A 22,212-nucleotide genomic window follows, 5' to 3' on the forward strand; every position below is an offset into this window, starting at 1 on the left:
GCAAAGAAAAAAGTGCACATGAGGTTGATGATTGGGATGCTCCAAGATCACATACATTCCGTGAACATAGAAATATGAGTATTGCTCTCAAGTGAAAAAAGAAAAAAAGCGGCTTATATAACTCTAATGAGAGTTGATTTTGTTAGTTGTCATTGTCCCATAATGGTATATCCTGAATTTACAATCTACATGAATATATAATTTTAATATTGAGAGAACAACTGCAATATGAATGTAAAGTTGACATTGGGTTGATTTCTGATATTAAATCTATGTACATGTCTATATATATGATATTAGTCACGTAGATAATTTACAACAAATTTGATTAATTTATCCAAAGTTATATTCATATTTACTAAGCATCTTAGACTCCACACTTTTATAAACAACAGTAGCATTCTCATTATAATAACTTACAGCAAACACAAATAGAACAAATCAAAGCCAATTGACCATGGTTCATAGGTCAACGCCCTCATCAAGACCTTTAGAACTGATCATCACATTTGAATCTATTTGCTTGTCGAATTTCTTTTTCCTTCTATCTTCAAACTCTTCAAATCCTTCCATCTGAACACCAAATGCTATTTCATTAAACATTTTAACATTTTTTTGTGGTTACAGAATACGATCATGCAATGTAATGATTCATTCCATTCCGTTCTTTTGCTATTCCATTCCATCCAACCGAACAGAATCAGAAAAATGAAAGTTGAAGTTTACCTGCTGGAACTGATCCATAGATATGGGATTACCATGCAATGAAATATTCTGCAGAACCTTGCATTCTTTCAATAAACTTGGAGGAATCTGCAATATAATAAAAAAAATATATTAATTTTCCCATTAAGTTTGAGATGGGACCCACTTATAAGCTACCTGTTTCAAATTGTTATGGTCTAAGCAAAGTGATTTCAGATGAATCAGACTGCAAACCGAAGTGGGAAGTTCTTCAATGGAATTTTCTGAGCCAAAAAACAAACCATGAAATTAATAAATTAAAAGACATAATATTTGCAAACTTAGTTAAAAAATAAAAAAAAGAATACCATTTGCTTGTAGCTCTTCTAGAGAAAAGCAGCTCCCAACAGATTCTGGAAGAGACTTTAGTTTATTATTCGAGACGTTTAGTAGCAACAACTGCATTTTTTGATAATTGTAATGAATTTACAACAGAAATATGACATTAAAGTAGATTACATTCCTAAAAAGATTGATATATATATATATATATATATATATATATATATATATATATATATATATATATATATATGCATTCACTTACATTCCTCAAGCTTCCAATGGTTTCAGGAAGACTGGCTAACAGGTTGCTAGAAATAGATAACCGCTCAAGTTTCACCAATTGGCCCACTGAACACATAAAACATTTTGTAAAAACACCAAAAGATTTTAAGAATATCAGCAAAAAAGGAATTAAGATATATGACATTTGAAACCAAATTTCCAACACATGCATACATATATAAATGACATGGTTGATTTATAAAACTATTTGGCTTTAGTGAATAAGGAAAATACCTTCATCTGGCAATTTGGTAAGTTTATTTCCATCGAGTATGATAAATTTTAAAGACTTGAGTTTCCCAAGATTCATTGGAAGACGCTCAAGTACATTATTTGCCAAAATCTGAAAACAAGGTGCAACTATGTCAGATCTTAAAATCTTAAATGTTAAAAGAAAGCTAATAAGATTCACATACTTTTTACAAATTCCAAATTATAAGAAAATACAGATATAATGATGCAAATGTTGAGTTTATACCAGCCTCTGCATATTGATTAGTTTGCTGATCTGCTCTGGGACATCAACTGCATTAGCCACAAGATAGATATGGTGAGTATATTGGAAACAAAATGTCTGATTAAAATCAAATACATGTTATTGAGGAACTTAATGATTAGTTAAAAAACGAGATAATTACCTAATTTGTTGTGTGTTAGATCAAGTGTCCTTACAGATTTGTCCAGCTCTAGAACATCATCTGGAAATGACTGTTTCACACATATAACACCAAGTTAAAACATTAAACATTATACCCCATGGTTTGATTCTTTGAATCCATGTTCCAAATCATAATCAGCAAACCCCTCCACTAAGACAGACAACCAAACAGTAATTAAAATAGAGAGAATCCCCTGTTTATTTAGCTTTTTTTCTGTTTATTTCACTTCCCATAACCCAAAACCCAATTTCTGTGTGAATGTAATAGCACATAAACTACCATTTTTTGGTAATGGTGGATGATGTGTTGTTTGTATTATTACTTTAGATTGACAATACTTCATTTAATCGCACATAACTACTTTCCTGCACAACTTCCCTATGTTTATCAACATAAAAGTTTCAATTTTAAAGATAATTTGCAAAATCCGAACACAAAAATCATACAACATAACTAGAAAGTGAATTTTGGGGATTCAATGTTTAGTTTTGAATTTAAAGGGTAAATACCTTCAATTTTCCGTCGCGTAACGCTACAATGCCAGTTGCACGCCATCTAGAGAGGCGGCTGGATTTGGAATCAGCACTCTTGCTGGCAAAACATCCCATTATCCGCCGTCTGATTAATCGCAACGGAAAGGGCTTGTAATTTGCTCGGAGGAATATTAATCGCAAGGACAAGTCAAACTAACTAGGAATTTTATAGGTTTGAGAAAGTGGAGTCGTTCGAAGTGGGTTGAAGAAGTAGAAGAAGACGTTTATGGCGATGCAAATGATGACGAAAATGGCGAAGACTTTTGATCGGGTTGGGTTTTGCGCCGATGATATGGCGCGCACAGTAATAACATGGTCCACATGAAGCGCCAAACTGACGCAATGAGCAAGTCTCAATAATTTTAATTTAACCTTTTTTTCGTTTAAAAAAATTATAACATTTGTCATTTGGAACATTAAAAAAAAAAAAAGAAAAAACCAGTGGTTTCGACCCAATGCCTTACCTTAATCACCGGAAAACCTCTTTTTTTATTTTAAGCTCAGTGGTAGAGCGGTCGGCTGGTAACTGACTAGTCGGGCGTAGGTTCGAATCCTATTTGAAAAGCTTCTCTGGACTTTTTTGACTATATGCTTACTCCAGTCGTAAGTAAACTCGTAGAATGGGATGTCATTCACTGACTCTTAATTGCGAGAAGAGAATTTCCCTCCTAAGTCATCGAAAAAGAGGAGGCCTCGCTATGATATGAAAAGGCTCCACGGATGACTGGGGCTTAGGGCAAAAGAAAAGGAAGATCGTCTTGACTCTCTTAACTATGGTAAAATAGTTAGAATGTAAACGAAACACATGCTTCACTCTCGCTTTCAGTATTTTGACAAGAGGGGATCCGCCGAGTTGATTGAGTTGTCCTCTCAAAAGAAGAGACTGGCTAGAGATCTCTTTATGAAAATCTTTGGAACAAATGGTTGCCCTTGAAAATGGGTGTTTTTTTGTGGAAACTAAGACTAATTAAGAATGTCATTGCTGTTGATAGCAGTTTTCCCAGGTTTGGAATGAATTTTGCCTCCAAATGTGTTTGTTGTTCCTCTCCTTGCATAGAAAGAGTGGATCACCTCTCTCAAAGTGATATTCCTAGGATAATAGTGGTCTTGGCGACCGATTAATCGCTTGGCGAAAATTGATTAAAATCGGTCAAATTCGGGCATGATGGAAATTGGTCAAAACTCAAAATCGGTCAAATTCGGGCTTGGCGGCCCTTGACGGTCATTGGCGGTCATAGGCGAGAAATATTTAAAAATTTTCAAATTTTCAAATATTACATCAAAATTTTAAATTTTCAAATTTTTAAGTTTTCATTTTTTAAAATATTATACTAAAATTTTCAAAATTTTAAAATTTTAAAATTTAAAGTTTTCAAATACTTTTTTTTAAGATATATTAATTTTTTAAATATATTTATTAATAATTTAGAGTCTCCGATTAATCACAGTTTAATCCGATTAATCGCTTAACGTTAGACGACCGTCCAACTACCGCCGAACGATTTTCACAACCTTGAAAAAAACATATATGTCTAATTCTATTAATTATTTTAAAAGAAATAATAAAAAAATTGTGAAATCTTAAAAACAATCATCAATTTCGTAGATAACATTTACAAAATTAAAAGTCAGATGCGAAATATAGTAAATATTTAAATGGGAAAAATCGAAGGGATTTTTAAGGGAGGATTTCATAGAAAACATTTACAAAATCATTTGATGCTTATTTCTCAAATGGCATTTGCGAAGCGACAGGTACCATATCCATATGTGAAAAGGATTTTCTAAAATGTCATCAGCGATTTTGCAGATGACATATACGAAATGAATTAAGGAAAGCCTATTTCTCAAATGGCATTTGCGAAGTGACAGATACCATATACGAAAAATGATTTCTCAAATGTCATCAACGATTTTGCAAGTGACATCTAGAAAAGATTGTTTTGTATTAAAAAAATTGTACTTTTTTGTCATCCATACTATCACTTTTATGTCATCCTTACTGCAAAATCTAACATCCGTACTATAAAATTTGACATATGTATCCATATAGTAAATTAAGAGAAAGAAGTAATGGTTATTTCATAAGATTTACTTTCATAAAATAAAAATATCCAACACAAATTTGTATGTTTGCTATCCGTTCTCTAAGAAAAAAAAACATGACTTCAAATTTTACAGATGAGTATTTTGTATTTGTTAGTATCGGTGGTTCATGACAATTGAAAAATGGTGAATGCATATATTTTAGGATTTTTGTTAAAAATTACGGTCTAGAGCTAATTTAACTGATTTATTAAATTTGATAAAAGTGAAGACATGTTTAATATAATATTATCTTCCTAACATCTTACACTGAAGTATGTTATAGTCGATGATAATGATATGGAACACTTGAAAAGGGTTATTCAAAAATTTTGAAGTGTTATATATTTGTATATGGTAGATAATGTTCTAGTAGAACATGTTTCGATTGTTCAGTAGAATCCAGTTGGTCGACCCTCGTAGATGTCATATACAAAAACAATGTCTATTTAGGAGATTTGGCAAAAAAATTATTATTTCTTAGAAAATGGTCGAAAGGATTAGACATATTTGTCTTTTTCTCCTATAATAAATTTGATTCGATATGGATAGTTACCGAATGATAATTACAATCGAAATATAATTTCAATTATCTTTAGAGTAAATTACAGTTTGGCTCACTAGCGTATGCAACTTTCGGCGAGTTTGGTGCTAATTTTGAAATATTGATAGGCAGAGATCCACATAGTTTCCAAATTCATCAACTTTAGTCCTTAAGGCGGTTTTCGTTTGTCTTATTCCTTAAATTTTGTTGAAATAACTACATTGCGCTTGTTTTTTTTTTACCATTTACTGATTTGCTAATTTTCTTAATTATAATTGTTTTGTTATTATAATTTATTAGATGGGACCCCACATGTCCCACCCCACCCGTTGTCATTGAACTCATCAAGTAGGGTATCATCGCCTCCAACATTACCGCCAGAGAAAGAGTAGTCGTCGGTAGTGCTCATCGGTAAAGAGAAGGGGAGAAAATGATGGGTTTTTTCATGTAACAAATAGAGGGAGAGTTGTACTGGTTGCAAATGAGAGAGAGAGAGAGAGAGAGAGAGAGAGAGAGAGAGAGAGAGAGAGAAAGAAAGAAAGAAAGAAAGAATGTGTGTGTGTTTGTTTCCAAATAGTGATGGGTTTTGAGCATTCTAACTAGCATGGCATGGGGTACTTGAATCAAATAAAACTAGTAGAATTACTTACCTTGTAGTAGTAGTTGATTGATTGGAGTTTGAGAGCCTAGCACCAATAATGTGGATGCCTCAAATGGAAGTCACAAATCATCACAAACTTGGAAACTTGAGAGAATAGTCACAAACTTCTTGAAATCGGCCCTCTTAGTTTACACACATCAACTAGTGTTATTTCAAGAACCAAAGCCTCCTTTATATAGTGTGGTGGATTAGGGTTACATCCATGTAAACCCTAATACCCATGTCTTTTCATTTCCATGAGATCCATGGGTTAAAGCTCCATGGAGTATCCATGGACTTTCCATGCAAGCCTAGCCCATTCCAAATAAGCATTAGCTCACACTATATAAATACAAGAGCCCATATTTAATTAGTCATACTTTTGATCTCTAAATTAATTCTAAATTAATTATAGATCAACACTAATTAAATAATATGATTTTATATTAGTATATTAGAACTTATAATATATTAATAAATCATAACTTATACTATTCTCAAAAGATTATCCGTAAATTGTTCGGGTGAAGTGCAACCCAAATGGACCATGTCGGGTCGGGTCAAGTACATACCAAATATAGTTATGGACTTAGACACTATCTCCAACAGTCTCCCACTTGGATAAGTCTAATAACTATAGTTGCAAGTATGACTTCAGGAACCGATCAGCAATCGTAGCTCTTAAAACTCTGTTGAACTATGAAGCGCCATTTTAGATAAGTGATCATATAATCCTCTGTTCTAGATATCAGCCGGACAAATACATGGAACATGGTCTTGCTTATTGTCCAGCATTTGTTTCCCGATTTCCGATTTGTTTGACATAGAACTTAACTGAACACATCAATTTAGTTCTAACCGGGCCCGGTATATAGGTCAAAACAAAATCATCGAGGGGCCCAGATATCGCTTCTAATTCTAGAAGGAACAGATAAACTTTGACTCATATGTTTGCTCTACTACTTGTTGAATTACACACAAAAGCACGGTTTATAACATCGAGTTACCAATGCGTTTTCGTGCAATCAATGCATAACCAACTCATAGGCAACAAATCATATCTCTAGGTTTGAAGACTTATATGATATTACCGTCTCACGATCACTCGAGATAAATTCCATGAAGTGATACAAGTGAGCGTGGGTTGAATCCAATACTCAGAACTTATGAGCACTCATGAGTGTTGTAGCCCCACTTTGTCTAACATCTTAGACCTCTACAAGCCAACCCATGACAGTCTTGATTCATATCTACTTCCAACATATGACCGACTGTGGAGAGTTTGAATAATATGATATAAACCATAACATAATTATTCTGGAAGTCAAAACATGCAAAAAGAAATAATAGTAAACGATTGACAAGAGATAGCAACACTTTACTCATAAATAACAGCTTTTATTTATCATCAAATGTCAATTACATTTTACAAATTTCAAGATTATCTAACTACTAAAACTAATATCATCCTTCAGCCCTATGCTCCGAGCATGCTGGAGATGCTTAGCCCAAGTCAGTCCCTTCGTGAGGGGATCTGTTGGGTTCTCATCCGATGATACCCTCTTTGCCACGAGGATTCCTTCTTTTATTCGATGTCTGATGAAGTGATATTTTCTGTCAATGTGTCTTGATCTCCCATGATCTCTTGGTTCCTTGGTTAAGGCAACCGCACTATTGCTGTCACAGAAAATCTCCATTGGCTCCTTTATAGCTGGTACAACTCCAAGGTCTCCGATGAAATTCTTTAGCCATATAGCCTCCTTTTCAGCCTCGCTTGCTGCTATATACTCTGATTCACAAGTGGAATCAGCCACTGTCTCCTGCTTGGAACTTTTCCAAGTAATTGCCCCTCCGTTTAGAGTAAAGACCCAGTCCGACTGAGAGCGGAAATTATCCCTGTCAGTCTGAAAGCTAGCATCACTGTACCCTACAACTCTCAAGTCCTCACTGCCACCGAGGGTAAGGACCCAATCCTTAGTCCTCCGTAGGTACTTGAGGATATTCTGTACCGCAGTCCAGTATGCCTTGCCAGGGTTCCCCTGATACCTGCTAACCATGCTCAAAGCAAAGGCTACATCAGGTCGAGTACACGTCATAGCATACATGATCGATCCTACAGCTGAAGCATAAGGTATTCGACTCATTTCTGCTATCTCAGCCTCAGTACTAGGGCTTTGTGTCTTACTCAATCTGGCGTTACTCTGGATGGGTAACTCTCCTTTCTTGGAGTTATGCATGTTGAACCTTTTCAACACTTTGTCCACATAGGTGCTTTGACTAAGTCCAATTAGTCTTTTACTGCTGTTTCTCAAAATCCTTATCCCTAGGATATAGGCAGCTTCTCCAAGTCCTTCATAGCGAAACACTTCCCAAGCCAGGACTTTACTTCCTGCAGGGTTGGGATGTCATTTCCTATGAGTAGTATGTCATCCACATACAGTACCAAAAAGCTGACTATACTCCCACTAGCCTTGATATAGACACAAGATTCATCTTCACTTCTTGAAAAGCCAAATTCTTTGACTTTCTCATCAAAGCAAAGATTCCATCTGCGAGGTGCCTGTTTTAATCCATAAATGGATTTCTCGAGCTTACACACTCTACTGGGGTACTCTGTACTGACAAAACCCTCTGGCTGAACCATGTAACCATCTTCAGCCAAGTTTCCATTAAGGAAAGCGGTTTTGACATCCATTTGCCATATTTCATAATCATGAAATGCAGCAATGGCTAACAGAACCCTAATAGACTTAATCTTGGCCACTGGTGAAAAGGTCTCATCATATTCAACTCCCGGAGTTTGAGAATAACCCTTTGCAACCAGTCGTGCCTTATAAGTGTGTACATTACCATCCATGTCGGTCTTCTTCTTGAAGATCCATTTGCACCCAACTATCTTACGATCAGGTACATTGTCAACCAAGTTCCAAACTTGATTGTCATACATGGACTGTATCTCGCTATCCATAGCCTCTTTCCATTTAGCAGCCTCAGGGCCTGCCATGGCTTCCGTGTAGCTGTTAGGCTCATCCAGATTTACCAGTGTGTTATCACTGATAAGTGTCTCACCTTCTGCAGTAATATGAAAACCATAATAATGCTCAGGTGCATTCCTAACTCTGGTGGAACGCCTCAGAGGTATAGATTCTTCAGTCGGCTCAACAGGAGTTTCCTCCTCAGGTTGAGGGCTAGGGTTTGAGGTTCCTTCACCACTTGACTCTTGAATTTCCTCAAGGTCAATTTGCCTCCCACTGTCTCCTTGGCTCATGAATTCTCTCTCTCGAAAGAGCCCTATTCTTCCTACAAAGACCACATTATCATTGGGTCTGTAGAAGATGTAACCAAAGGATTTCTGTGGGTAGCCGATGAAAATACACCTTTTGCTTCGGGGTTCGAGCTTATCGTGAGTCTCGCGTCTCACGAAAGCCTCGCAACCCCAAATCTTGATGTGGTCTAGATTGGGAACTTTTCCAGTCCACACCTCGTGAGGTGTTTTGGCAACCTTCTTTGTAGGGACTAGATTAAGGATATGAGCGGCAGTCTCTAAGGCATACCCCCAAAATGAGATTGGTAGCGAAGCTCGACTCATCATGGAACGAACCATGTCCAACAAGGTCCGATTGCGCCTCTCAGCTACACCATTCAACTGTGGTGTCCTAGGAGGTGTCAATTGTGAGACAATCCTACATTCCTTAAGATAGTCAAGGAACTCAGTACTAAGATACTCACCACCACGATCGGATCGAAGCATCTTAATGTTCCTGCCCAACTGATTCTCCACTTCTTGCTTAAACTCTTTGAATTTCTCAAAGGTTTCTGACTTATGCTTGATTAGGTAGACATATCCATATCTCCTAAAATCATTAGTAAAAGTCACATAGAACCGATTAGCATCTCTTGTGGCGGTTCTGAAGGGTCCACACACATCCATGTGTATGAGGTCCAACAAACCTTCACCCCTAGCACAAGTGCCAGTAAAAGGTGACTTTGTCATTTTACCAAGCAAACAAGATTCACAACTATCATCTGACTTTAGGTCAAATGACTCCAAGACTCCATCCTTTTGGAGTTGGCCTATGCGTTTCTTGCTTACATGTCCAAGACGACAATGCCATAAGGATGCTTTATCTAAGCTAGTGGAAGAGTTAATACACAATACATTATTTCCTAGATTATCTACAACAGATACAGTTTCATACACGCCATCACAAGGTAATGCTTTAAAATAAAGAACATTATTAAAGAAAGCATCAATACTACCATTATTATTATCAAAATAAAAGGTAAAACCTTGTTTATACAATGCATGAAAGGAAATAACATTTCTTGCCATTTCTGGCGAATAATAACATTTATTCAAATCTAATGTAAACCCACTATTTAGCACTAAGGAATAAACTCCTATCTTGGTGACAGGTGAAGCTTTCCTGTTTCCCATGATCAAGTTTATCTTTCCCTGCTCCACATTCTCACTTCTTTTTAGTCCCTGCAAATCACAACATATGTGAATACCACAACCTGTATCAAGGACCCAAGACTTAGAATGAGGTGAGTTATTAGACAATATAGTGTATATACCTGCATGGTTGGGTTTTACTTTCCCATCCTTCAAATCTTGCTGGTACTTTGGGCAGTTTCGCTTCCGGTGCGACTTTTCATGGCAATAGAAGCATTCAGCCTCATTAGGGTTAACAGAAGGAGTGACAAAACCTTTCTTGGTTTTGCTTGAAGAGGAGCCTTCAAGGGTCTTACCCTTGGTACCCTTAGAAGGGTTCTTTCTCTTCTTCCATTTGCCATGCCCGATTGCCAAGACATTGGCCGCAGTTGGAGTAGGAGTAGGAGTAGTAACAACCGACTTACCCTTTAGACCACTTTCGGCGGTCTTCAAGAGTCCTTGAAGTTTGCTGAGGGTGACTTCTTCCTTGTTCATTTGATATGTCATGCAGAATTGATCATAACACGATGGCAAGGAGTGCAAAATGATGTCTATTGCTAACTCCTCAGGGAAGTTCATATTCAACTTCAGTAAACGGTCCACATACCTTTGCATTTTCTGCATGTGGCCCGTGATGGGTTCACCATCCTTCATTCGGGTTGTTATCATGGAGGAGATTATTTCATATCGCTCTTGACGAACACTTTGATGGTAGCGGTCCATCAAGTCCTGGTGCATCTCAAAAGGATAATAGTCCTCATAGGACTTTTGGAGCTCGGCTGTCATGGTGGCCATCATGATGCATGCCACTTTTGTAGCATCTCTTTCATGTACCTCATATTCAGCAAGCTCTTCAGGAGTAGCAGTTGGCTCGGGTACCTTCAGCTCCTTGTCGAGAACATATTCTTTGTTCTCATACCGAGTGACCATCCTGATGTTTCTGATCCAATCTGTAAAGTTGGACCCATCAAAGATGACTCTCCCACAAAGATTCATGAGAGAGAAGGAGCCAGTAGGGTTTGAGCCAGAAGCATTGTTATTGGAAGACATCTGAAAAGAAGAGGGAATAGATTAGATTAGATATAGAGATAGTCCTTAACAAAACACCCAAATGTAATATTAAGGCTAGGACCCAACACAATATTTTATAACTTAGAAGAGGGATGACGTAATCTAAGCTATAAGATATTTGAAGGTAGGTGAATAACGATTCACCAATTTCCATCATGAAAAACGAAATATTTAATTAGGTTTTAATTGGTTTAGAAACTTCTAGATTCTTTGAGATTCATTGAACTTTCTTCAATGGCATGTTTCAATCTCGAGTGTGCCCTTCAAGTTTTGTGACTGGGATGCCGAGGATCACAAAACAAGGTGTGAAGTAACCATGCAAATTACTTGGTACCCTTAATGTATTACCCCTCAATCGATGTGCCGGTTAACCACACACGCTCCATCGATACTATGATAAACATTAAGTCACCCTTTACCTACCTTGTTAAGTTCAAGTTAGTGTGCCGGTTAACCACACACGCTCCACTAACGACTTAAACAAAGTGTAAAGTGTAATTTCATGGATTAGCACCTTATTCACATTTTCCTAAAATAACTAAGATTGGGAATTCAATAAAGTTTAGTTACTTTAGTATTATCATTATACTTTTAATGAGAATTTATAAGTCATTGTCCTACCCGTTCGGCTAACGACCCTCCACCGATCAAGGAAGCGGTGGGTGAGAGTGGACACCCATTAAGTTGCCATTTTATAGGCAACAACCTTATACCCCCCTTATAGACCGGCTTCGTGAATGAGGCGTACTAGCGGTAAGACGACTTGATCTTATACATATATATATATATATATATATATATATATATTATTAACTTATAATATTATAAAGTATAAGGGTTGAATTTTAACTTTTAAAATTCTAGGGGTTGGAACTAAAGTTTTTAATATGACTTTACATGTTCCAAAACTTGAGAGCAAGTTTTGTAAACTTTCAAAACTTTTCATTTCTCATAACTTATGAGTTAGTGGTTATTAAAAATGAAGACTCTTCATTTTTTTTGTAACCTATGTGTTCTTTTAATGGTTATTTATAAATGTGACTTTTGGTTATCCATAACTTAAGAACTAGTTATGGACTCCATTAAAACACATAAAGATCAAGAATTAATCTAATCAATTATTAGCACATAATTTCTATGATGTTCTAAACTCATATGTTTATGAATGTTCATATCAAAAATTTCAAGAATCGTAAGTACATATACAAAACTTGAAATTTTGATACGAGCTTTTGAACAAAACTTCGATTTTCAAGTTTTTTTTTTTTTTTTTTTTTTGCATCAAGTATCAAATAAACAAACCAGGCTCTGATACCACTGATGGGTTTTTGAGCATTCTAACACTCCTATGGTGTACATGCAACCCTAGAAACCTTGGATCTATGTTTGACTATGATACATGCAAATAATTATTTTTCCAAGGTTCTTATCCTATCTAGCATGACATGGGAAACTTGAATCAAATAAAGCTAGTAGAATTACTTACCTTGTAGTTGTAGTTGATTGCTTGGAGTTTTAGAGCCTAGCACCAATAGTGTGGATGCCTCAAATGGAAATCACAAATCACCACAAACTTGGAACTTTGAGAGAATAGTAATCACCTTCTTAAAATCGGCCCTCTTACTTTACTCACCACAACTCGTGTGATTTCAAGAACCAAAGCCTCCTTTATATAGTGTGGTGGATTAGGGTTACATTCATGTAAACCCTAATACCCATGTCTTTTCATTTCCATGAGATCCATGGGTTAAAGCTCCATGGAGTATCCATGGACTTTCCATGCAAGCCTAGCCCATTCCAGATAAGCATTAGCCCACACTATATAAATACAAGAGCCCATATTTAATTAGTCATACTTTTGATCTCTAAATTAATTCTAAATTAATTATAGATCAACACTAATTAAATAATATGATTTTATATTAGTATATTAGAACTTATAATATATTAATAAATCATAACTTATACTATTCTCAAAAGATTATCCGTAAATTGTTCGGGTGAAGTGCAACCCAAATGGACCATGCCGGGTCGGGTCAAGTACATACCAAATATAGTTATGGACTTAGACACTATCTCCAACAAATAGGTGGTTGATAGAGATGAGACAAAATCGTCATTGTTTTTTGGTGACTGAGTGAATCATCATTGTTTGTAGGTAACAAAGAGAAAGGGCAGAGAATTGTCGTTGAAAATGGTGATCTGGAAAATTAAGGGGAGATAGCGGTCAGTGGTAGGTTCCTACTTTTGAGTGAGAGGGGAAGAGGTTTATAGCGGTGGGAGAATGAGGGAAGCGGTATGGTTTAGAGCAGGTGATCGTCGAAGATGGTGATCGGAGGACCTAGTCCACTGTGGCGAGTGAAGGTGGAGGTGAAAAATGAAGACTTGATGTGGTTATTTAACTCTTAAAAATAAGCTTTTAGAGTATTTGTAGAATTGGTTCCTATGTTTTCGAATATGTAATAAATTAGGGGAAAAAAACTAGAAACTAATAAAACATGTGTAATTTTTTCATTTTACATTCATTTAACGGAAGGGGTTAAGATGGTGATCGAAAAAAGACCAAATGTGATGGATTTTGCAACCATGAGGGTCAAAAACACAATTTTCCAAAAGTAAGACGAAACATGAAGACTGTACATATTTCAAGGTCCAAAACTATAATTTGATCTTCATTTTATCACAAAAATAAAATTAAGACAATTACATAAATTGTCCTTATGGTTTACAAATCGTCGAGAGAGAGAGAGAGAGAGAGAGAGAGGATTATCGCCATTTGTAAGTGACATAGAGAAATGGGGGAGAGAATCGTCATTGTTTGTAGGAGAGAGAGAGAGAGAGAGGGAGGGAGAGAGAGAGAGAGAGAAATTTCATCAAAATTTGTGATCAAGAAAAAGAGGGAGAGATAGTGTTCGGTGGTAGGTTCTTACTTTTGAGTGAGAGGGGTGGTGGTGTAGTGGTGGTAGGAAAATGAGGGAGGTGATTTGGTTTAGAGGAGGTGGTCGCCGAAGATGGTAAAGGGAGGACGTGGTCGACTGTGGCGAGTGAAGACAAAGGTGGAAGAAGAAGACTTGATGTGGTATTGGCTATTAAAGAAGTTTTTAGAGTATTTATAGATTTGGTCTTTATTTTTCATAATATGCAATAAATTAGGGGGAAAAAGAGCAAAAAAATGACAAACATAGGTAATTTTGTCTTTTTACAATCATTTAATGGAGGGGGTTAGATGGTCACTAAGGGCGTGTTCGGCAAAATTAGCTGGTAGCGGGTAGCTTGTAAAGGGTAGCGGGTAGCTTGTAGCTTGTAGCGTTTTGTTAAACGCTACATGAAGTAACATTTGGATTTGAAGCATTTTGTTTAAACTAAACGCTAGAAGCTTGTAGTGTCGAACGAGACTTTCTGTTCAAAATGGAGCGTTTAGTCAAACGCTCCGTGCCGAACACGCCCTAAGAAAAGGAAGGACAAAATATTATGGGTTTTGCTACCATGAAGATCAACGACATCAATTTTCTAAAAACAGGACCAAACATAAAAAAATGTGTGTACCTCAGGGCCAAAAGTGTAATTTGCTCTTAATTTTATCACCAAAAATAAATTACATTAATATTGTAGTTTACAGAACATCATAAGTTTAGTCCTAAACTTTTTTTTTTCTTGATGATCCTTATTGTTTCTATTCATTGGTTGGTTGCTGACTATTAAAAATTATTTTTATACTATTTTATTTATTTATTTTGAACCGGCAAACTAAGCAAGGTGCCAAGATAACCACAAAACCAAAAACTAATATTATCTTTTATACTACTATTTATTATCTTTATCTTTTTTAATGTTTAATTACAATTTATGTTAATATTAAATTATAGGGCCACCATAACCACCCACCCTTTCATATCCCTTCTCCTATCCCCTTAATCACCACCTTCCATCGCCACAATCCTCCACTTTCCACCATAGTCGCTCTTATACACGCATTAAAAACAAAACACACACACAATAGCTGAAACCTAAAAGAATTCTGTCTTACCCAAAACAAATACACACATAGTAGAATTCCAACAGGATTTCCTGATCCTTTGTGTGTCCTTCCCCAACATTGATGTCTCCGACTTGGGGTATGTTTGCCTCCATCACTACCATTTTGTGTAGCTGCCTAATGCAAATAAAATTCTAACCCAAATCAAGCCAAGAATTTCATCTAAAATACATTGAGATTTTTGAAATATGGGCAACCTAACTATTTAATCCACAAATGCTTGACCCATTACAAGCCCATTTTATAGATTTCCTCTAACAGCAAAACTATTACATAGCTAACGAAACTCAAGGATAATGACATGTAAAAGAAAAAATTGAGTTTTAAGCTTTAAGTAGTAGCTATGAGATCAATTAGCTTTCCAGGAAAAAAGATCTTGAAGTAGAAAAGCAATAAACCTACAAAAAATAAAATAAAATGGTACTAATAAACCAAATCCGTTAACAAGTAAACATGCATAAATTGGTATCAGAGCATATTTACAATTCGAAATTGACTTCCAATTGAGTATTAATGATGCTTACACTTTTACTTGCATGTGTTTCTACTCGTGATGTTTGGCATAAAGATTACTCTTCATCATCATCATTGTCATACTGTTGGCATAATGATCCCAATGCATTACTTGTATTTTTGGCTTTATCATCTTCTTGCTCCTTTTCATTTGCTTGTGTTTTTGCACTTCCAGCCTCTAATGGCTTCTTCACAACAGAAAACTTCACTGCTGAAGACTTGAAAACAAAACTTCTCAAACCCCTTCGATCTTCTCTTTTATTCAATGTGTCATGATCAATACTGGTTTTTGTCAAGTAATTTGTTAGGCTCTCAGAAACCCTCCTCTTCTTAAACTTTCTTGATCCATGGAAGATGGATTTTATAAGGGTTTGATCCTCTTCTTGAAGCTTGTCCTCCTGCTGTAATGGAGATGATCGCTGCAAGGCTTCAAGAATTGCATCTAGGGTTAGATTTGCATGTCTGGAATTCATAGACTTGATTTCATCCAGAGCAGAAAGTATTTTCATATGTCTGTTTGAATCAATTCTTCTATTCTCCGAGGACTTCATGGGATCTCCGATCTCTTTAGCATCTCTTCTCCGTTGCTCCTCCTTTACCTCATCCTCTGCACGCCAATGCTCATAATTCCTTGTGGCACCAGACTCAACAACATAATCGGAGTTTTGTGAGTCTGTTTTAATGGTAATCTCGGCTGCACATTGGGTGCATTTGAAATAAAACCTGAATATCTTAATCCCAAGATACGTTTCTCCAATCACCTCTTCCTTGGGTGAATTGAACTTTGTGCCTCTGTAAATATAGTTGCCGCAAGTGTGCAGCGAATGCTCATCGGAAGCATCATTCTGACCTTCATTTGTTGATTTTTGGGCATTCTTGGAATTTTCGCAGGATCAAAATCCGGGGGATAGTACTTATTCAACACCTTTCTCTCTGCCATTTGATCAAACTGAAGGAAATAGGTCCGCAAATCACCAGACTCGACCCAAAGGAACAGAGAGTAGATAATTTTTTTAGGGTTATTCTTAGTGAAGAAGATTGAAGAGAGGAGGAGATTTGTAGTTTCTGCTAATTTTGAAAAAAAAAAAAGGGCGCAATTATATATATAGGGGTAATAAAAATAACCGCCCCTACGAGATATCTAATTCTTTCCTAAAATAAATATGTATATTATATTATTTTTAGAAATTAAATATCCTCCTATTTTTTGTTATTATAAATTAAATATCTTCATATTTTTTTGTTATTATAAATCGTCCTATAAAATTAAATGATGACATGTGTAACATTTTTTAGAAATTTTAATAATATTTTAATATATTAATGTGATAAATTTCATCATTTAAATGGACAAGAAGATTTGTATGAACAAAAAATAAAAAGATATTTAATTACTCATCTTAATATTTAGACAAAACTTCAAAAATGGTCCCTGTGGTTTTCAAAAATATCAAGTTTAGTCCCTAAGTTCAAAAAACCTCACAGATGGTCCCTGTGGTTTCAAAACTTTTAACAAATGGTCCTTTTCGCTAAGTCCGTTAGCTTTTGGCCGTTAAGTGAAGGGTATTTCCGTCATTTCACAAAAGAGGGACCATTTATGAAGTTTTTTGTTATTTAAAAAAATATAATTATTTAATAAAGGGTCTCTCTCTCTCTCTCTCTCTCTCTCTCTCTCTCTCATACCCACCTGCTGCAACCATGGATTCTCATTTCTCTTATCTTCAATGCTCAACCAATCTTTAATAACCTAGAGAAAACTATATTTTCAAAATGAAATCATAATGTAAATGAAAAGACAGTTGGGGTGGAGCGGTGAATCTATGAGGGTGATAGGAAGTGTTTTCGATTGAAAAACACCCAAATCAAAATTATAGCTGCAAGTATGTATCAGCAAAATTGATCAAAAATGGGTATCTCCATTCATGATGCTTCCTCTGTAACTGCCAACAAACTTGCTCGATTTGATACACACACTTGATTGGGGTCCAATACACACATTGAAAAATTGAAACACATACACACACAGTGAAGAACATGAAAATAGTATGTCAACCCATTTGAAATAGGAATCGCTCTGTTGGATGGTTTTCTCATTGACCGGTGTGCTTCACCAACCAAATCCTACTCCCATCCCTTTCGAATACCTCTGTTGTACATTTTTGCAGGTTTTAGAACTTACATGAGCATATTCCCATAGTTACCCACCTACAATTTGGGTCAAATGAATCTGAGCAAAAAAAAAAAGATGGAGGAATTGATTTCACCTCTGTACCACAATCAACACCTCTGATCATAGTCGTCACCGGCCTCCACTGCAACAACCACCGGTAGCTGCGACACCGGAACCACCACCATCAATCCATACCAAAAACAATAGCAACAAGGTCGCTTCCTTCCTTCCTTCCTCTATTTCAATCTCGATTTCTCTTAATGATTGCAAATATACCCACAACATAGAGGAGCATATCGTTTTTTAATTACACAGTAGTGCATGTTCATCGATTTCTTTACAGCCGCCGGAGAATTCAGATTTGGCTGTTGAATCTTTTCCGGCAACCCAGCAAGTCAAGCCACAGTGGAAGTAAATAAAGCCGCTACACGTCAGATTGAGCATAAATTTGATGAGGTTTCCAATTGATTTGGGTGTTTTGCTTTAGAGTGTGTATGTATGTGTGGGTTCTATAGGAAGAAGAAAAAGACATGGAGAGAGAGAGAGAGAGAGAGAGAGAGAGGGTGGGACCCTTTATTAAATAATTATATTTTTTAAATAACAAAAAACTTCATAAATGGTCCCTCTTTTGTGAAATGACGGAAATACCCTTCACTTAACGGCCAAAAGCTAACGGAGTTAGCGAAAATGACAATTTGTTAAAAGTTTTGAAACCACAAGGACCATCTGTGAGGTTTTTTGAACTTAGGGACTAAACTTGATATTTTTGAAAACCACAGGGACCATTTTTGAAGTTTTGTCTAATATTTATTTTAGTTTTGAATTACTATTTCAAAAAATCTCAATTTACCATTTTGAATTACTTAGTTTTTGTAATATTTTTATTGGTTGAAATAGTTTTTTTTCGAAAAAGTTAGTTGTATCTAGTTAATTATATGTTTACTTTTAATAAAGATGTTCATGAGGGTTTAACGGTGTCAATTTAACAGCGTCCAAAAAATGAGTTTTACCAAAAGATAGCCATACAAAAACAAAAAATGACCCGAATTCTATAATTTTCGTAAATACCCTTCTGTTATAATCTCGATAATCTGACAAAAGTTTGTTTCTTTATCCATAACTGAAAAAAGTGATTCGGTTCATTTAAATGCAATCTATTTTTGGTTTTAGTTTGATATTCTACTTTAAACGATCCAATGAATGGGCTTATATTAATGATTATCTTTTGATGAAACAATAAGTAATTAAAACGATAATTAGTAAATTAAAATGAAAAATGATACCATTTTTTTTTTGAATATTCATTTTTATTTTACAGGGCTCTAGGGATATACAGACTCGAACCATAGACTTTCTCAGTAAAACAGATCAAACTTATTATTATCAAAATTTAAAGACCCAACATGCATTTTTTGTGCATTTGTAACGACGTAATTTTTCAAACCAATTTTTCATTTTTAAAACACATAAAACTCATATATTATATTTCATAAAAATCATAAGTGTCTCAAAGTCAACATAAATCCACAACAAAAGTCAAATCCCAGAATCCTCAACATAATCTCGAACAAGTGTGTACAATCACGTCGGTGCCTTCTCGCGATCCTCTAGAGTATCTGAAACACATAACACGTAACACGGTAAGCATAAAGCTTAGTGAGTTCCCCCAAAATACCACATACAACACATTAGCCACTCAAGGCTATAACTCTGTAAGACCCTCTGGTCAATGTGTCTCAGTGGGACCCTCCAGCCCCACAACTCTGATGGACCCTCCGGTCCTAACTTTGTGGACCCTCCGGTCCTAACTCTGTAAACTCTGAATAACACCTAGCATAAATCACACAGACATAATGCAGTAATATCATAGTACTCAAATAAACACAATAGACCCTCTGGTCACACATAGATACCACTCTAGGTAAAGTATGGTGAGAAGACTCACCTCGTAAGCTAGCTAGTAAAATCCCGTGCTCGAAATCCTCGATCTAGCCTCCGCCTAACATATTAGATAAGTATCTCTAATCAATATCCCACTCTTACTCAAATCCACCAAAAGTTCTCTTACACTCTTTCTAACCCTTGGAATGGGTAAAAGACCATTTTACCCCTTCCTTATCTCAAATGCTCATACTTGACCCAACCATAAGGTCAACAGAAGTCAATACGAGTCAACAATCAGAGTTGACCTGACTCGTCGAGTGCACTCTTGTGACTCGCCGAGTCCACTTGTATCCTCAGAGCTCTTCCTAGGGTTTCACTCAGCTCGTCGAGTTGACCCCCAACTCGACGAGTTGTCACTGGGTCCAGAACGCTGGGGCAACCCGCTCCGACTCGTTGAGTCATCTCATAGACTCGGCGAGTCGACTCATTCGGATTTCTCATTTGGGCACCTGAGGTCAGATCTACAACTCCAACCTCTAGATCTAGCCTCCTAATACCCAAAAGTCACGTAAAGGTTCGATCTTGATGACCATGCATGACATATATTGCTCTATATGCCATCACTACTCCATTAATGCTTCCAAAACACAAAACTCCTTGGTTGATTCACTAAGGCTCTAAACTTTTGGACTCTCTGGACCTCACACGGTCCAGATCTGAAGTCTAAACTCGAAAAGGGGCTTGATGCATCCATAGCCCCATCAAGAAGGTGTTACAAGCCCTAAATCTCAAGAACATGAGATCTAATCATCCTACAAGAAAGGTAAAAGCTTTTTACCTCGATCTAAAACTTGAGATGAAGAAGAAACAGATCCACTGGTCCTCCCTTCTTGATCTTTGAAGAACCTTCCTTCCTCTTCAAGGAAATGAGCCAAAATGAACACAAGATTAGCTATCCTCACCATTCTAGCTCACTATGGACGTTAGGGTTTCTCTCAAGGGTGTAAGGGTTCTGGTGAGACGAAATGGAGGCTATAAGTGCCCTTAAATAGGCCGCAAGCCCGAGAATTTAGGGTTTCCTTCAGCAGCGCTGACTCGGCGAGTCGCCTCACAGACTCGTCGAGTCCATTCATTAATCCACGTCACTAGTCGCGATTCTACTCGACGAGTTGAGGCACCAACTCGTCGAGTCACTCCACAAATCTCAAATTAAATAATAAAATATTATACCTGGGAATCCGGATGTTACAACATTAGGCAAAAAAAAGTTTTTTGTTGGGCAAAACGACGTCGTTTTGAGGCGTGGACTGCTAAAAACTCTCCGTTGACTGCAAAAATCCATCTAAATTTTCACAATTATGACTGACAAATATCTAAATTCTTCCATAACTTTAAACATTCATAACTATTTCATACGAAATCTGTTTTGGGTGATTTTTTTTCATTGTGTTCCCTTTAGTAAGAACTATCTATGGACATATCACTCTCCAATTTTGAATGACAGGAAGACATACATTTTTAGGTCCAAAGTAGGCTCATTAGTGAAGAATATAAAAAAGGCCAAACTTTAAGCCTTCATAACTCTTTTATACGAAGTTTGTTTGAGGTGATTTTTTTTTCATTATGTTCTACGCAACAATGGATATACACGGACGTATCACACTTCAAATTTAAAGGTTATAAAGTCGTATTTTGTAAGCTTCATAGTAGGATGGTTGTGATGTTTTTGAAATTTTCCAAATAACTAAGAGATTGGCGAAGATCTTCAATAATCGGTTAGTTATTTATATCTATCTATGTTTTAATGTTTTAAGCCCGAAAATTAAAACCTATTGTAGTTAGTAGGATATTTTTGCAGCTAACAAAACAGTTTAACTTATGATTTTGTTTAGTGTTGTATGAAACATCAAACATCACTCTTTTGACATGTAAACATACAATGTGTTTGCAAAGTAGCGATGTTAGGAAACTATTTTGGCTATTAAACTTTTCATGCGACCATAGACTAGTGAGTTTAGTGACCGTATTTGCTTTAATAAGATGATCAATTATGGACTTCAATGACTATATGAAGAAACTTATGTTCTTTGGTCTTTACTAATGTATAACCAATTTATACAAGTAATAAGATACCTAATGGCATATATGATACAAAAGAGATATGCAAAACTATTAGGAGTAGAATAACCCCTTTTTTCTCCATGAATAGCATTTAGTAAAAATTGAATTGTGGGATTTTCTTAACATTATATAAGCAACCAAAATCATTCGACAAAATTACTGCACGAAGTTTAGCAAGAGGTTAAAAACTATTAACCTTTTCCTTAGATA

General features: G+C 36.1%; 1 protein-coding gene and 1 pseudogene across 1 annotated transcript; both read right to left on the bottom strand.

Annotated features, from left to right (window-relative positions):
* Positions 1 to 312: 312 nt before the first annotated feature.
* LOC145108240 (plant intracellular Ras-group-related LRR protein 7-like) lies at positions 313 to 2,807 on the bottom strand. Its single transcript, XM_079045258.1, has 9 exons — positions 2,480 to 2,807; positions 1,950 to 2,019; positions 1,790 to 1,836; positions 1,546 to 1,654; positions 1,292 to 1,377; positions 1,053 to 1,143; positions 883 to 968; positions 727 to 813; positions 313 to 573 (listed from the first exon to the last, which is right to left on the bottom strand). Exons 1-9 carry the CDS (start codon positions 2,576 to 2,578, stop codon positions 463 to 465), a joined length of 786 nt encoding a protein of 261 aa, XP_078901384.1. The 5' UTR covers positions 2,579 to 2,807; the 3' UTR covers positions 313 to 462.
* Positions 2,808 to 15,883: 13,076 nt separating this feature from the next.
* On the bottom strand, positions 15,884 to 16,767 carry LOC145105860 (uncharacterized; annotated as a pseudogene).
* Between the last annotated feature and the right edge of the window lie 5,445 nt (positions 16,768 to 22,212).

The sequence above is a fragment of the Lactuca virosa genome, chromosome 4 (genome assembly GCF_052849685.1).
Source record: "Lactuca virosa cultivar CGN04683 chromosome 4, Lactuca_virosa_CGN04683_v6, whole genome shotgun sequence".
In the NCBI taxonomy this organism is placed as follows: domain Eukaryota; kingdom Viridiplantae; phylum Streptophyta; class Magnoliopsida; order Asterales; family Asteraceae; genus Lactuca; species Lactuca virosa.

Excerpts from the sequence above, each read along its gene's own strand:
- LOC145108240 (XM_079045258.1), bottom strand. The coding sequence starts at position 2,578 with ATGGGATGTTTTGCCAGCAAGAGTGCTGATTCCAAATCCAGCCGCCTC. Across the intron at positions 1,655-1,789 it reads TAATCAATATGCAGAGGCTG|ATTTTGGCAAATAATGTACT; the intron begins GTATAAACTCAA and ends CCTTGTTTTCAG. Across the intron at positions 1,378-1,545 it reads TACCAAATTGCCAGATGAAG|TGGGCCAATTGGTGAAACTT; the intron begins GTATTTTCCTTA and ends TTATGTGTTCAG.